Source organism: Monopterus albus, unplaced genomic scaffold (genome assembly GCF_001952655.1).
Source record: "Monopterus albus unplaced genomic scaffold, M_albus_1.0 scaffold105.1, whole genome shotgun sequence".
Classification (NCBI taxonomy): domain Eukaryota; kingdom Metazoa; phylum Chordata; class Actinopteri; order Synbranchiformes; family Synbranchidae; genus Monopterus; species Monopterus albus.
Window position 1 is genome coordinate 2,772,644 of NW_018127985.1, and position 17,111 is coordinate 2,789,754.

Consider the following 17,111-nt stretch of genomic DNA (forward strand, 5'->3'; position numbering starts at 1 on the left):
GCTTCAAGTACACTGGCTGTGAGACATTTTTGGCTGAACCAAAAACCTTGATGAATGTCAGTGAAAAGCTGAACTCATGAGGTGACTGTTTCCAGATGATGAAAGGTTTTTTTGTGCTACTGGGAGGCCAATGGCAGAGAACCTACCAGGTCTCCCCTCACAGCAGGAGGGTCCCACTCTGCATCAATGGTCCTCAGGAGGCGCAGCAGCAGGGAGTAGCACACCCTCTGGGTCCGATGGTGGCTGCTGTAGCACTGCCAGCGGCTGGGTTAAGAAAAGAAACACGCACCTTTTACCTTATGCTAATGCTTTTATAGTTGATTTGATCAATTTTATTTCTCCATTAGTACCCACATAATGGCCTGTTGCAGAGGTGAGAGATCCGTTTGCACAGCATGGTGAGTCAGCACAGTCCACGCTGGAGGACTAACCTGGCCGTTCCAGTTGTAAGGCTCTCTCTGGAATTAGAAGATTACTGGGTCGTTTCAAGTTTGACAAAAGCAAGAAAAATCTGCTTGTTCTCATCCAAAGCTGTTTTACAAAATGACATACAGTCAACAAACAAAGCAAAATATAAATATTACTCTAAACCAGTTAACTACTAATTAAAAGCTAAATGAACACAACTGTAATTACAGAATGCTAAAATTAACAGCGCAAATCAATATGTTCTCTAGGAATCCAGAGTGGAATCAGACCAGAACACAATTTTCACACACGTTCGCCCAGAGTGCAGCTACTCTGACACAAAACAGACTCTGTACATCAGCTGCCTCAGCACCAACTGTAACCCTAACCATTCTCGCTGTGAGGTGACAGTGTTAATCACTTCACCACCGTGCTGCCCCGTCTTCTATCCTCAAATTAATTTTGTTTTTACAGTGGAAATCTCAACTCCAGCTCTCATACACACACAGAATTAATCTCCCTGTAGGCAGAACAAAACCTGATCATTTTAAATCCCTTAGAGGCCTTGCTGTCGGTGATCTGTCCCAACTGAGAGGCCAAGCAAGCAACTTAATCAGCTAAAGATATCCCTAGAGCATTTTCACTAGGCTATCTAAATGAAATAATAGAACTAAAACTTAAATGATTACAAGAACAGACAGTAAACATCTAAAAGGTTAATTAAATAAATGCTGCTGCATGAAAATAAATCAGAAGTAACTTTATTATAAAGATTATTTTGAATAAACGCTCACCTTAACATTAGCGTGCTCATAGTCCACAATCTGACTCAGCAGTTTTTTGTGAATGGAGACATTTGCGTCCTTCTTAGACAAAGTTGTGTCTCTCTGAAGGAAAAATTTACACTGGAGGTTGTAACTTTTCACATCATATACAAGCAAAAAAACAAGTATTTACTGAATCACTGTTTTACTGTGTGTACCTGGCTGGTGAAGAGCTTCAGTATCAGGTGACATTCTCCCTGAACTTTGGACGCACTTGATCGTGGCTCCAGCTTAAACCAGGTGTCATAGCCGGCGACTGGGATCTCCTACAACAAGGAAACCGGCCCGACTAGTGACACTTATGTACATACGTCAAGGAAAATTCTTCCAACTATTGAACTATTGCTTTGAACACTCACATTCAGAGGGATGTTGATACATCCCAGGAAGTCATCGGCGTTCTCCTCCGAGCCTGATGATGCAGATCCATTGGCACGCACCGACTTCGCTATCTGCTTAAAATACCTGACGAGAGAAAGCAGCGTGCAAGGAAAAAGGTAAAACTCCTGGAGTTTGTCCTGCTTGTCGCAGATTGAATTCATGTTTAATTGTAAGGTGAGAGCTATAATCTATCAGTTTACAACATTTTTATTAGCAATGAGCAATGCTTTTACTGGCAGTGACTTGCAATTAGTGTAAAAGCAAATGCTATCCAGCTATTAGTCTGTTTTCTTTCCCCACCACAGGACTATGATCCTTTTCTCCCCTGGCTGTGATTGACATTCGCAGGTTTTCATTAGACATGTCTGTTCTTTATTAGTCTGTTCATGACCTGACTGAACTCACGGTGTTCCCTTGTGCGCACAGTTTTATTGGCACTGGGCTTTCCTATATGTCAGTCTTTGTTTGAGGTGAAAGGACAAAAAACAAATGATCGTGTAAAATTAACAAGCAGGTTGGTGTCTTTTTATTCTTATTCAACAAATGTCAATAACCCAGGCCTCTTCATAATAAAACAAAACCTTTGGCCTAATTCAGATGGAATTGACAGGCTGAATGGTTCATCCACTCACTGACCCAATGACACCTACATTAACTAATTAATTATCAACTTATATAATTCTGCACCAAATAAAAACATGTAAACCAAACAGAACCACTGCAGAAACAGACGTTTAGAAATAACTCAGGAATATGTCATTTCTTCTACCTGCCCATTCCTCGAAGTCCACTGACTTCATTGAGCTTTTTGCAGGCCTCAGCAACAGACACATCATCGTCATGATCCCTGAAGAAAAGAGAATAAATCTGAGGTTATTACAACCTCCTATTTCCTGTGAAAACATATTTCATCATCTTTGTGCAAAGATAAAAGGAACTAAGTCACAATCATCTACAATCAAGACTTAATGTAGTTCAAGAAATGAGCATGAGCCTATTTGACATGTACTGGAGGCAAGAGTCAGCTGTGAACAGACTTATAACCATGAGCAGGAAAACGTTCTGAATAATGACAACCTGAGAGAGTCACTGTTCTGTTAAGCAACAAGGCTCAGAGTTTCACAGGTTGTACAAAATCTCACAGTTTAGAGCTGAGATGTCAAGGTCAAAAGGCAACTTCATCTGTACAGCAGTAATAGTCATAATGGATAAAACTGTTGACTATTACCACAAGTAGAACCATTTTTTTCCCACCACAACTACCACACCTGTTCTGTTTCTAAAAATATGGCAGTTTATTGAAAATTTGGAAAATTGGAGTATATTGGTTGAATGTTCTTTGTTGGATAAGTGTGTGTGTTTTCTGTTTAGAGTATCTCTCTCTCTGTCTACCAACAGTGTCTAAGGAAGGACAGACAATGAACCGGGTCATGGACGCTCACTGATGATGAGGTTGACCTACTGTAGATTAAACTTCTAAATCTCATTCATCCTTTTCAAAAGATTCCATTTTGTTTGAATCTTTGTTAAAATGGGTGACAGTGAGAAACACTGGTCTCTCTTCCAGACAGCCGAACTATGGAAACAAACAGATTCACTGAAATTTAACCTAATCTAATACAATATAATGAACAACATTAGAAAAAACCTTCTCTGTCCCTTGAGCATAGGAATCATTAAAGAATTCACAAATACTAATCTTACCATATGTCAAGATGTAGGAGGTCACCGTGGACATCATCTATTTCACTGTGAATGAGACGGGAAGCTCATTAATCAAATGATCACCTCCTTGAGTAAACAGTGAGAAGAAACCTCAAGGACCTCGATCCTTCAGCTCCTTCCCCAGAGATGACAGCGTCCTGCACTGGCCATGTAACTAACAGCTTTGACGTTTGTGTGAAACAAATGAAACTATGAATTCTTCATGTCACGCACATCACCATGTTCAGCACTGAAGAAAGCTTAAAGCTCTTTACTCACAACACAAAGTGCTCGTCCCACACTGGGTTGAGAGTCTCTGGTTTGACCTCGGTCACCTGGATGCATCGTGCAGGTAACACCTCCTTGGTGCTGGAACGTTTCTCCAACTTCTCCTTCCTCTTTCTGAAGCTAAACTTTCTCTCCTTCTTCTCCTCCATCTCCCGGGGGCTCTGGCCCACAAGGATTCCCAGCATGCAATAGGGGTCGCTGTACCCTGGTAGGCCACAGGTTGACACAGAAAAAAGGTCATTGCATGCACAAAGCTGTTTATACCACAATGATGCTGTTGCGGCAGCAAGAGGAGGGACGCATTGGCAATTATAATCAGCAGTGTAATCAGTGCAACTAGCTGATAGTGGGCTTGTTGGAGAATAATTTCAGCTCACATGCAAAGTGGACACGAGTAGCTGGCTGCGGCTGGGGCAGTGACAAAATGTCACGAGACTGTCACTTTTTAATTCCTCAGCTCATTAATCAGCTAGAAGCTGTTGTTGCTTTATTTTTATGTGGTCAATTTGTGAAAGGTCATTTATTTTCTACATATTAAATATGATGTTAACCGAGGTGGTGAATCATTTGACTCTTCACTGAGTGAGTGCTATCAAAAGCTTTTCAATTCCAGATATATATTCAACATGCTTTCTATTTGAAAAGGGTTCTTTAATAGCTGGGATGTCTCACCATTTGCATCCTTGGCCATTAGATTCTTTGCTTTCACAACAGAAACTCTCAAGGAAAAACTTGCTCTCTGTGAAAAAAAAAAAGCCTGTTCAGTAGTGTACATGTAACAAAGCAAAGTCAAACACTGATTACGTTACAATGCATTTTCTTTAAAGTTGATTCTCTTGTGACTCCAGCAAAGCAAATATCAGCATGCATTGTTCATGATGTAAAAGAAAAATCTATGCTTCATCTTCTATGAGACACGGGGTAGAAAAAGTCAATGAGCCATCAAAGTAAGAATAACTGGAGAGAATATTTTGAATGGCAAAATATTTTCAGTCTGCTCACAATAATTCCAGGAATCTATCAAAAGGGTTCACAGTTCTAAACTGAGATGTGTGAAATGTCCCCAGCAGTCAAGTAAAGGACACAAAATCATACAAAATATGGCTTTTAGGTGTTATAGGTTTTACATTCCAGTACTCGCCAAGGGCATCAGCGCACTTCAGTGGCTCTCCAGACCATGCTTTCATCGTATTACTACAGACTGTACAAACTGCCAGCATGAGAAAATCTCCACTATGTGGCTGCGCAGTAATGTTTCTAAATGGCACTTTGTGACCACTGAGGAGCTTATTTCAATGGCGTGTTTTATTAACTTAAGAAGAAAATGACTGCCATAACAGTGATTTTACATGTTTTACCACATGTACATACACCATATACTGTATGTATAGATCACAATGAACTCTTATGTAAATGATGATGTGTTTTGGGCACCACTCATTTCCAGTCATTTCTGTATCTCTGGGGTGGCTGTGGCTATAGAGCAGGCTATTTTACTTTGCATTTACATGATTTTTGTCTAAATTTCCCCTTAAGTATAGAAATCTTATGAATAAGGATTAAAGGTTTCTAAAGGTTTCTGCAGCAGCATATCTGAAGATTTATTGTTACAGCAATAATAGATATTGTCTCGTACAAAGTGTCTCACCTTGGATTCTTGAACTTTTTGGAGAATGATGTCATGTTCCTCCTCGCCCATATCAAAAACCTTGGAGAGAAGCCCAGATATTAATTAACTTTTTTAACGCAACAATAACCTGAATTATCATCACAAAAAGCACTTGATTTCCTTGTTACAATTCCAACTAATAATCAAAACCATCAAAAATATTATTCCCAAGGGTGATAAAAATCCACTAAAGCACTGAAAATCCTACAATGTCTGGTTCAGAGTCCCTGCCAGCACCTGGCCTGCTGGGAACACATGCTGCACACCTTGAAAAAAAGAGACGCCTACTCAAGACATAAAAGAGGCTACAATCCATAGCATGACATCATCTGAACGAATGTAATATCACAGCTGAAAATCAGTACACAGTGTGACTAGGCTTTGATGTTTAATCAGGTTTGAGCCATGAACATCTGCTCATATTCTTCCAACCTGCTCACAATAAACAAGTTTCTATGAGGCTAGCATGAGTGTTACTGAAAGAGATTTAACGGAGCTGTTTTTCTTATGTGTCTATGATCATTAAGAAGGAAAGACAGACAGACAGATACCTTTAGTAGATAGGCAAACAACTCTTCATCACTTTTCACTTGCTCTGGTGAAGGCACTCCGACCCTGTTGACCACCGTGTACACAGCTTCCTCATAAAGCAGATCCAGCTACATGAAAACACACTCCACTTAATAACAGCCCTCTAAAAATAAAAGCTCATGTTCTTTGGACTTTGTTTTCTGCTCTGCTTCGCACAAAAAGCAGGGAAAAAAACAACACAACCGTGTTCTGTTATTGTGACTTTTAAAATGTAATCCCTGCTGGAATACGATGGAAACAAAAGCCAAGTGACACACCTCTGTCCTGCTGATTCTGTCGGGGATAAAGGCCTGGTCCACATACTCTTGGGGTGGTGGAATTGTGCAGGCCCCCCTTTGGCACTGGGAGGGGACAGAAACAGTTCAGCCAAAACAAAACCGTTCCTCATGACCATGCTGAGTAAGAACTGGAGAGAGCAGAAGCTAAAGGCACAGTACACTAATACTGAGGAACACCGAGTTTGATGATCTTATCCACTCAGTATATTGTGAAAGGAGCTTTTCACTAGTATCTTTGAACTAAACAGACTAAATTACTTGAATTTTAATGTGACTGATTAACATTCCTCAGCTAATAAACTTATTTCATTTAATTAACATTCTCTATTCTCTGGATTTTTTTGATACTGGAACGTCGGCCACTGTTGGGCCTTCGGGGCTTGTCCTCCTGGTGTGTCCCGCGCCGTTGGCACTAGTGAGCCTCGGTCAGCTCCTGTAAACGGCTTTTCAGCCGATTCAACTTTTGAATTGGCGTCATCCCATTGGGCCTCGTCGGTGAGGCAGGGACCACTCTGATTGGCCGTTGAGCTTAGTAAATCAATGCATGAGAAGAGAATGGTTTGGCCCCTTTCAGCCTGGTGCTGTAGTATTGATGATTTCACCCATTTAGCGCAGTTTCTCCTCGTTTTTTGCCTCCACAATGTCCTTTCTTCCACAACCAAAAGACCAAGGGCTGAGAACAGAAGCGTCACTTGCAACTTCTTATCATACTAGAAGCAGCTTTAAACAGCAGCTGTTTTGAATGAGAGGTGTTTTGTTTATAGCTTATATTTCTGCATTCTAGCTCTCCTTCTTTCCCTTTCTGAACGGCAAATACAGATACTACCAACTGCTGGTAGGGGGGAGTCGTTTCTGTCACACAGGCGCAGAATGTGTGTGCTCTCTGTCTGTACGGTGTGTTCAGGTGTCACTTCTTCAAACTCACTGGCTCAGACAAAGCCAACGTGAGGTGACACAAAGGTTGGCCTTCGTCGCTGCTAGTTCTTTCACACTGGTTTGCTGTAAAATTAAGCGTTTCATTTTCCAGTGAATGTCACATTGTCAACTACCAATTTGATATTTCAGAAAACAATCTGGGAGAGAACTCTTAGTACTGATCTAGTATGTTTTATTTGTCAGACAAAGAAGCTGATCCAAGACTGACACACTGATGGACATTAACCACGAGTAGAGACAATTCAGTGTCTCTGTATATAAAATAACTGGCTTTATCCTTTAATGGTTAATTATTCCAGTCAGACTGTGCAAACAAATTTTGGTTCACCAGCAGTGCTGCTTAGAACTATGAACACAACTCATTCCATTAGGAAAACAGCCAAAAATCCAAGTTCAGAAAAGATTGTTATGTTTGGATGTTCCTTATGTTTTGATGAAAGCTTTTCTTTTTGCTTACTTTATACTCTGCTGACACACAGTTATAGTCATCAAGCTCCTTTAGCAAAGATGTTGATAAAGCATCACTGTTTTGTCAGCGGGTGGAGCTGAACATAACCAGCGACAACATCTTGTCACAGCTGAGCTTCTAGGGAGCGACCTACCCTTCCCTTCTGTCTACAGACGTCATACTGGCCACGGCGGTGGGCTGAATGACAGCACTGAGGCCCACTTGCTACATGTATGTGCTTCAAGTGCATAACAGATGGAGAGGTGGAGGTTATGTGGGGGTTACCTCAGCCTGGGCAGCCCGCAACATGTTCTCCTGCTTCTGAAGGATGGCATTCATACGCTCAAAGAACTCCGCGCTCTCCTCGGAAATCCTGCCAAGCAGAGGGAGCAGATTGATGTTTCATCTCTATAAACACAGATGAAATACTTGGAAAATATGTTCATTTACAAGAAAACATGAGGTGAAATGCATGTTGTAAAAGAACAAGCAGAGACACCAGTTCGTCAGTGCAACAACAGAACATTTCTGAATGGGAATTAAAAACACAGTTGGATTCAGTGACATCAGTGGGATCATATTGTATCCTGTTTGCAGACACTATGGAGGAGCATCTGTCAATAAAGATAATTGGTTTCCTTTTTATGTTGAACTACTGAGCTCCATCACCTGTAGTTCAGCTCTTTATTAGCCTACCCATAAAACACTGTCTTATCTCATGCCCTACAAAAAGCAGGTCTGGACCAAAGCTCTCAGCAGCCCAACATGTCTGCACTCTGCATGAGCCATGTTAATCTACTATGATGAGTTGGACTGTGAGCAAAATGTAAATGATGTTTTCTGTTTCCTCCAGGTGTGAGTGAATCCCCGGACTCCTGCCGGCCCCAGTTGTCATGGTGATATAGGCATATTTGAGGAGGGAGTAGCTGACTGAACACCTTGGGATTCCTCTCAAATCCCTCACCGGGCATCATCCTCCAGCCTTATGGAAATTACCGGGGCAGGCAGCGGTTCTGATGTGAGCTGTAACAGAACCGTCAGGATCAGCCACGCTGCCGTCTGCTTATAAGTTCTCACCAGCACCTTCCCTGCTTCCAGCTCCTTTCTTGTCTCTCAGCTATCCCTGTCACATTATGCAGAGGAGCTGTCCACCAGGGCCTTGTCACACTCCTTTATTAGCATCATCGCATCACAGCAGGTGCGTGGCAGCCCAGCCCAGCACCCAGTGGCTCTCGCCATGGTGGGGGAGCGGATGGCAAACCCCTGTGGTATTGATGAAGACTAATGGCAGCCATCCTGGGAGAGTTGGTCAGGTTTCTGCTGCCATCAGTAAAACCTAAAAGGTGCAGGTATTCAGTTAAAACTGCTTTTTCTCTTTTATCGATGCCAGAGTCACTGTAGAATATGTTTCCTTCTAAAAACAACCTCTCTTGAGATACCACATTTTTAGGATGTAATTTTCTAAGTCATTAGTCGTACAGCTGCAACTGATGATTCTTTTATTATTCATTAATCTGTGGATTATTCTGAACTAATCTTTTGCTCCATAGAGCATCCAAAAATAGTACAAAATGCCCACTGCACTTTGTCAGACAAAAAGACCAAAACCCAAAGCAGCTCAGTTTTAAAGCCAGCAAATATTCATATTTGAGAAACCCACACCTGTGACTTTTGGGCATTCCGGCATAAAAAATGGGTTAAATGATTTTTATTTACACAAAGTGATGCCAGTGAACTTTTAATTTTTGGCATCCAAACTACGTTGCAACACAGAAAGGCTTTTACTTTTCAGGTTCACTGGTGTGTTTGTTGATTCTGCTAAAAGAAAAAAAAAAGTTCTTTTCTGAAACCCCTTGTTCAGAGTTTTAAAGCTTGAACCCACAAACTGAATCCACAGTTTGTGAACAACTCCTCAAACAAAGCCTGCTCCACCGACAGAAAGAAGACTGGAAGCTTTGTTTTTTGGAGCTCAGGTTTCCATTTGCACACATAGTACAAATAAGCTTTATTTGATTGTGATACTTGTGTTATGAGACAGTTCTCTCCCAATCCATCTTCAATCATCCAGGGTATTTCTGCATCCAGAAATGTGCCCCATCGTCTGTCAATCAAACAGCTTGAGGATTTATTCAGACAGTCTGGGATCTTTTGTTTCGAGCTTTGTTTATGAGCTGAAATAAAGCCCAAATGATGCAAATCAGTTGAATCTTATGTGATACCTCCCCAAAAAAGAAGATGCTTATATCTTTCAACCTTTCTCTGTCTCTCCCTCGCACGCGCACACACCACCGGAATAACAAACTGATTTGATGTTGCTAGGAAACAGGTCCTTTTTTTTCTACCATCGTTTTATTATAATTTATTTTCTGAATTCATTCAAATGCTTCAATTACGTTTTCCTGTCTGGAGAGTAAATCAGAAGGAAGACATAAATAAAAACATGAACGCGCTGAAGTTCTATCTGAGAGAACGTGTTTAAACATGAGTAACTGGGAGAGTGAAGGTGACAGCAGCCTCTCACTTCCAACTTCAACATAATATTGCAAGGCACACATGGTAATTAATACAGCATACTTCACTGTCGCCGCAGCATGGAAGACTGAGATGTCTCCATGCATTGTAATTAAAAAAAAAAGTAATCTCATTCATCACGGTTGTCAGTGCATAATATGAGTCTGCGGCTGCTATCATAACCGAGGATCTCCACGACAAGAATCCCCCCTCAATACCAAATGCAAAAGCAGCGGAACATTACAGGTGAAAATGATTCAGCATGGAGATTTGATCACAGCAGCTCTGGTGCCTTCTCGCCATTCAGTAAAGAAACGGCAGTCTCCCAGCTAGAACTACTGGCAGACAGAACAGTAGCCCGGTGTGAAATTATTTCCCACTTGGGTTCACTTCACAGCTGTGTTTCACAGTTTTTACTTCCTCACTGTGCAGGTCAGTGACTGACTGAGGATTTGTTCCATTTTTAAAACAAAAGACAAAAGCAACTTTAAGCTCCTGTTTCATGAATATAAGATTAAGATTAAGTGGTGAAAATGGACAAACTCTGACCGGTACAATCCAAAACATTGTGGCTGGATTGTTTTTGTGAACTGCTTCAAGCTCAGAAATAAATTTTGAATCCCAACTTCCTCTGAGCCACAGAGCCTCAGTGTTTTCCCAAACTGTTAGAAACACATAAATGAGTGAGTCACACTGTTGCAGTGGGTGATGCGCTCCAAGTACTGTAGTTTATCTTGAGATAATCCTACACACATACTCATTTAGGCAGCAATTCCCAGGCTGGCGTGTCTGGGGTACAAAAATGACACTTTAGTGGAACTGTGATGGCAGGTCATGATAAACTGAATAATCTTATGGGCTCAAAAAAGTTTGGAACCTCTGCAAACTGTGCATTAAACTGTGGCTAAAAATAGTCCTAAATAAATGCAGTTTATTCCTGTTTGCTAGATCTTACAGTGCCCAGTTGCTTTCAGCGCAAGAACAAACAAGTTTGGAACTCAAGAAAACCCTGAGATATAATAATAATAATAATAATGATAATAAGTGTTTCATTAGATTTATATTAAAAAAATAAGCTGAAAAATATAGAATAGCACCAGGCTTGTCTTTTAAATGTATAATATGTTTGTCATTACGATTGTAATCGTATGTGCATTACAGTTTGATTGTGTAATTCTGCATTAATTATAAACCTTCAGTATAGTGACACTGAGGAGTCATGATCCACACTGAAGTCATGTGTGAAACAAGCAATCAATAACAGCCCAAAATATAAATATAAAATATAAATCTGTGTGTGTTTTAATGCCTGGTCAAACTCATCTCGGCAGTATCATGTGCATTTCCACAGCCTTAGGAACCTGCTCACAGAGGTAAATAAATAAACAAGGCAGCACAGCGACGTGGTGGTCAGCGCCGTCACCTCACAGTAAGAAGGTTCAAGGTTCGAGCCCGGGCTTAACCGGGGCCCTTCTGTGCAGAGTTTGCATGTTCTCCCTTCTGCCTACGTGGTTCTCTCCAGGTACTTCGGCTTCCTCCCATAGTCCAAGGACATACAGCTTAGGTTGTCTGGTGACTCTAAATTGCCTGTAGGAGTGAGTGTGTGTGTGTGGTTGTTTGTCTACATTTCAGCCCTGTGATAGACTGGCGACCTATCCAGGGAGGACCCTGTCTCTCACCCAATGTCAGCTGGGATTGGCTCCAGCACCCCCACGACCCTATTCAGGAATAATAGGTATAGATAGCGGATGGATAAATAGTCATCATAATAATAATTTGCTTAACTGAATTAAAATATTCACAACCAGTGTGCCAGTCTCTGCTCGGACAGCTCGGCTCTAACAGCAAATGTACTAGTGGGTCAACAACTGTGGATGGAGCAGCCCAAATCTACCTGGCTTCATTTGCAAATTCTCAATTAAAGTGAGAGTGCAGGAAGGCCAGCAGCAGCATGAATGGATAACAAAGATCAACAGCCTGCCTCTAATGATGACTGCAGAGGGTATGTGCACGGCTGAGGCTCAGTGGGAAGGCACCAGTGCCAGGGCGCTGGCTTGGGAAATGAGAAAAAGGTGAGACAGCTCAAATCAGTCTCTAATGAAGGACATAAACAGGCTCCTACTGGAGCAGATTTTATATTAAACTGCACTAAATATATAATCAAATATGATAAATTGCCAAAACACATGGGGGCTTCATTAAAATATGCATTCAATAAAAAATGTGCCAAAACGTCCTCTCCCGTTCGAGGCTTTGCCTTTTGAATCCAAATGCAGTGTTCAACACAACCAAATAGAAATCATTACACATCTATAACTTCACATCATCTCTCTGAGCTACACAGGCTGTACTCCTACAAAATACTCACATCACTGAAACAAGTAAATATTTGTAGCTAGAATGTAACTACTGTATGTATCTAGACACAGAAACATTAGAATTTCAATGTTCTGACGTTTGACAGAAATTAGTTATTCACACCAAACTGTTCTGTGAGTAAGTTGTTACCATTCTGTATAGGTTTGTTTTTAGTTTAATCTGTTATTGTCCTTGTACAGTAACTTGGGAAAAAAAGAGAAAGCTTCTCTCCACAAACTATTTCTCTAACTTGGTTCAAAGTTGGTACAAAGCATCAGTCAGTGTTAGAAAAGTTCACAAAAGCACCAATCATGGTAAAACCAAGCAGCTGAAAAATGAAGTCACTGCGAAAGTATCAAAATCTGCAGCTCCTTGAACGGCCACTTGAAGCTGGCTCCAAAATGGAGTCAGTCCCCACAGACTCCCATGTTAGATAACCCAACATGTTTACACCCTGGTACAAAAACTGTTTTGGTCTCTGCAGCTCTTTTCCCCTTCCATGACAACTGTACAGGGGGTGATACTGAGGCTAAGAGTTATGCACAATTAATGTGGTCACTTTGAGTGACAGGCAGGAGGGTCCCATCATAGGGGGCTGGCTGCTAGCTGTCTAATGAGCTCTACTTACCCTCCACCGCTTTGCCCATTTTTGGATTAGCCGTAGCAGGTGGAGTGAAGCACTACCAAATGGTAATGGCCAGTCTTCAAAACTGCTCTACAGAAAACCAGTGGGCGATGTCCCAGTGGGTTTGTCCATCTTTTACATATACAGTCAATGGGTAAAATGATCTGAATAGACCACAGGGTATATCCCAATTCCCTAGTTACATTCACATTTCCCTCACTTGTATGTTTTCCTTGTGTCTTATTCCTGCCCATATAATGCAAGGAAAAACTGCAAGGAGTGAGGAACTGAGGAACCACGTTTGTACAGGCGTGAGACGTCCTTTCCTCCGATTCTTCATGACGCACCCAATCACCAACTGATTTATGATAAAAGGGTGTGTCAGTCCAAAAAAAAGCCTCGGAAGGATGCTCTCATACACCCTCCCTTGTGACTCCTCCAGGCAGCCTCCTCGCTCCTCAGAGCAGGAATAAGAGCTTTAGGATGTCCTTCAAGATGACGGTTGGGCGAGGATCGGTGAATGACAAATAAAGGAACTGGGATTTTTACCCCATGAAATTGTAAATGAAAGAGCACAAAGCACTGAATGTCCCCAAACTTCCACAAAAAAAAACAACCTTCATAATACCCAGAAACCAGCTAGGGTACAGTCACGTCTAAGTGTGCATGTGCGCACATCAGTAACTCACCTGCGAGGCAGAGGTTCGGGACAGTGTGTGAGAGGGCTGCTGGTGGTGGGTGGTGGCTCCCTCCGGCTCCTCAGTGACTGACTCCTCTGCACCTGCCTCAGTACACTACTCTTCAAGTCCAGCAGCGTCGTCATGGTCGTTCACTGCCAGAACGGACACAAAGAACAAACATCAAGACACTTACTGATACCTGATTAGCACAGTGAATGTATAATTCATAAACTCTATTCTAAGAAAGTGAGTCAAACTACACATTTCAGCTAGGAAACCATATTTATATAACCGATTGTTTCTAGAAATACCTTTAGTTCGAGGATTTCTTTTGATTTAATTAGCTCCTTAATCACCCTCTCCCTTTTTTAAACATAATTATATTTTTCCTCAACAGAAAGGTGTGTTCTATTTCTGTCTGAGTCTGACTAATGCCGCAGGGTGAGCAATGGCCACGTTTTATTCTAGTCAGGTCCTAGTCAATCGGCCAATGTTTCTGGGACCACACACAAAATAACTGATCAAACAGAGCTGAGAACAAGAGATGCACAATAACAGTGTCACAAAACGGTTGTACTACTAAAATAAGATGAAAACAGAGCTAAAGAAAAGAGGTGTTCAGAAATGTCTTAATCATGAAGTGTCTGCAATGACAGAAAACTATGCCCAGAATATGCTGCAAAAACTGCTCAGTCAAAGTCAGTTGATATTCAGAGAATATCAAATATTCACTGAAGGTCAACAAAAGAAGAGTCTGTAGGAGGATGCAAACTGCTTTGCTAATTTTAGCTGAAAATTTTACAGAGTAGTAGACTGATAATAAAGAAGGGCACTAGTAGTTTAATCAGAAGTATATTCAGTGATAATCTGTGTAGCTACCTAAACGTGATATCATGATATATAATTAAACTTGTATTAACTTTATAATTTACACTTCCATCCTCTTTGTGCAAGCACTAAATATTTAATCCTCACTGAACACAGAGTGGCCATGTTTCATCTAAACATCTAGTAGCAGAGAAACTGAGATGCTGATGGTTCCTGTTGTGAGCTTGGCTGAACATAAACTTTCTTTCTTAACAAATGATACAATTAAAAACAGTTCCATGGGAACAGTTGGGGATTGAGTCGCTTTGCTCAGCAGATGTTGAAGCTGCCCAAAGGCCATGTGAAGACACACACTTCAGCTGTGATGTCAATCAGGAAACAGCAGAGAGCCTACCCCTCACTCAATTATTGATCATTTCTTTTAAAAGTAAGATGAAAACATGTCATTTTGTATAATTTTAAAACTACAGTTTCTGGATTAGTTTAGCAAAGAAACAGGAAACACATCTGGCTTTTACATGTGTTTCGTATGAATTAAATTAATAAAATATAACCTGTTAATTGGTAAACTTTAGAGTGCCGGTAGGTGGTTGACACAGCCAGGCTTTCTGTTTCCAGTCAAAGCTAATTAGCTGTTAGCTGGCTGCAAATTCATATTTGATTTTTGAATGGTATCCATCTTCTCATCAATGAAAGAGCACCAATCGATGTATGTCCACAAAATTCCACAACTCTCTGCAAAAAAGCAATTATATCAAACTGTCTCACTATTCCTAAACCATAAGTACATCTCTGATGTCCTTCAACCATGCACTGTATCTCATAGGGGTATTTTATTAATGTGATAACACATAATAATTGTTATTTTTAACCACAATAACAAAAAATATTAAGCTAGATGTCAACTGTAAAATGAATTGGAATATAGGCAGAAATGTTATCATAGCTTCTGTAGGGGAAGGTTTACTTCTGTTAACTGGGAAATACAGATTTAAAAAAATAAGCCCATCTGGTGACATTAGAGAGATTGGCACTGGGTTGCTAAGCAATTCACTGAGACCGATCGGGTTTGTCTCAGAGCCACTTGCCATAAAGTCAACTTTCATTTTGGCGTCATGATGTCTAGCTGAATTATATGGCCTCATAACTATATTGTGCACTGTCAGTGCTCTTGACAAAAGAGGAACCAAGGTTAAAAAAAACAAAAAAAAAACAAGTGCTCTGTTCAAAGATGTTTAATAAAACATCAGCTCAGATCTTCCCCAAGTAAACATAGAGAAAAAAGGTAAAGAACATGTAAAGTAACTTTACAATTTCTTTCCATTAGCAAGATCTGATGCTTATCAGCTCACTATATCCTATTGCAGTCTGCAGGCACAGGGATCCTACAAAAACTACTTCATTATGTATTTGCAGTAAATACCCTTTATTGGGAGTTAATCCTGTTGATCTCAACAGAAGGCCGGGTGTCTATAAATACCTGCATTTCAATACTGAAGTTGGTCACTAAACCCTCATGGGAACAAATTACATTTATTTGCTGCCACATTAACATAACATTTCCCGACACTGTGGAAGCAAGACTGTGTGGAGTAAGTTTTATTTCACTACTCATTTCAAGTAAAACAGCATAAAAATGAGCTGATTGCAAGGCTATTATTTGCATAAATGGCAGTAGTTTCTATAGCAAAACACTCAAGGATGCTCACACATCTGCCTGGCAACTAAGGAAGGGAATGAGGCTTATTGTTAACAGTCTCCTTAATGGCATCCAATCACTTTTGTCCTTGCATGTCAGATTTACAGCATTTTAACTGCAATGTCAATACTGGCTCCAACTGCATGATTGAAAGCCTCGAGTGCGCCCCCAACAGTCAGTGTGTTGCTAGAACAGCAGTGAAGGAGGACGAGACAGAGGAACAACAAGGACACAAGAGAAAGGGTTTGATTGATGGAGAAGCTGGGGACAGTCAGACAGACTCAGACAGTCAGACACTTTTCAGCAGCTGACAGCCAGTGTCTGCACATCTATGTGAAAAAGAAGGCAGGAACCACAGGCTGGAAGCTTGTTCTGACTTTTCAACCAGCAAAAGACGCAATAATCACTGTTATTAAACAAATGTAAGGAAAAGACAATTAGCTCAGTGTGCTTGTTGAAAGAGAGTCTGATCAGCCCAGTTTTGGGTGTGGGGTGGGGTGTGACAGTGTTAAAGGTTGTCTGTTTTGAATTGCAGTGCTTACACGAAATGGTTGCAAAAAAAGAAACAGATTTGCCTGTATGACTGCAGTCATTTGCTGCCCCAGGCCAATTGCACAGGGAGAAGAACATGGTTGCCTTTCAAGCTCAGACTAAGCCAGCAACTCAGAGTACAAGCTGCATCATTGGCAGAGCCAAAGGACAGTATAAAATTGATCCAAGAGGCTGACATCTGTTATCCGCTCAGAGTATCCACACTTTACTCTGTTTGACTGAAGTGTCGATACTCATTCTTTCTTTAACAGATATCAGTGTATCATTTCCAATGTGCCCTAGTGAGGAATTGTTGGAATTTACTGAAACACAAACATGAGATGAGGCGAAC

At 41.0% G+C, this 17,111-nt stretch overlaps 1 protein-coding gene across 2 annotated transcripts in view; it reads right to left on the reverse strand.

The window, feature by feature from the left end:
- baiap3 (BAI1 associated protein 3) overlaps window positions 1-17,111 on the reverse strand; it is a 40,191-nt gene that overhangs the window by 12,927 nt on the left and 10,153 nt on the right. For both annotated transcript variants that reach the window (XR_002275714.1, XM_020610520.1), the window contains exons 2-15: window positions 13,711-13,853; window positions 7,813-7,900; window positions 6,123-6,206; window positions 5,826-5,933; window positions 5,254-5,313; window positions 4,278-4,344; window positions 3,597-3,810; window positions 3,318-3,362; window positions 2,383-2,460; window positions 1,592-1,697; window positions 1,391-1,498; window positions 1,203-1,295; window positions 355-458; window positions 147-264 (exon numbers count right to left, since the gene is read on the reverse strand). Coding sequence is in view for 1 of the 2 variants with exons in the window: in XM_020610520.1 (XP_020466176.1) it covers window positions 147-264; window positions 355-458; window positions 1,203-1,295; window positions 1,391-1,498; window positions 1,592-1,697; window positions 2,383-2,460; window positions 3,318-3,362; window positions 3,597-3,810; window positions 4,278-4,344; window positions 5,254-5,313; window positions 5,826-5,933; window positions 6,123-6,206; window positions 7,813-7,900; window positions 13,711-13,844 (1,407 nt within the window). In the remaining variant the exon portion in view is untranslated. The remainder of the gene's footprint in view (window positions 1-146; window positions 265-354; window positions 459-1,202; window positions 1,296-1,390; window positions 1,499-1,591; window positions 1,698-2,382; window positions 2,461-3,317; window positions 3,363-3,596; window positions 3,811-4,277; window positions 4,345-5,253; window positions 5,314-5,825; window positions 5,934-6,122; window positions 6,207-7,812; window positions 7,901-13,710; window positions 13,854-17,111) is intronic.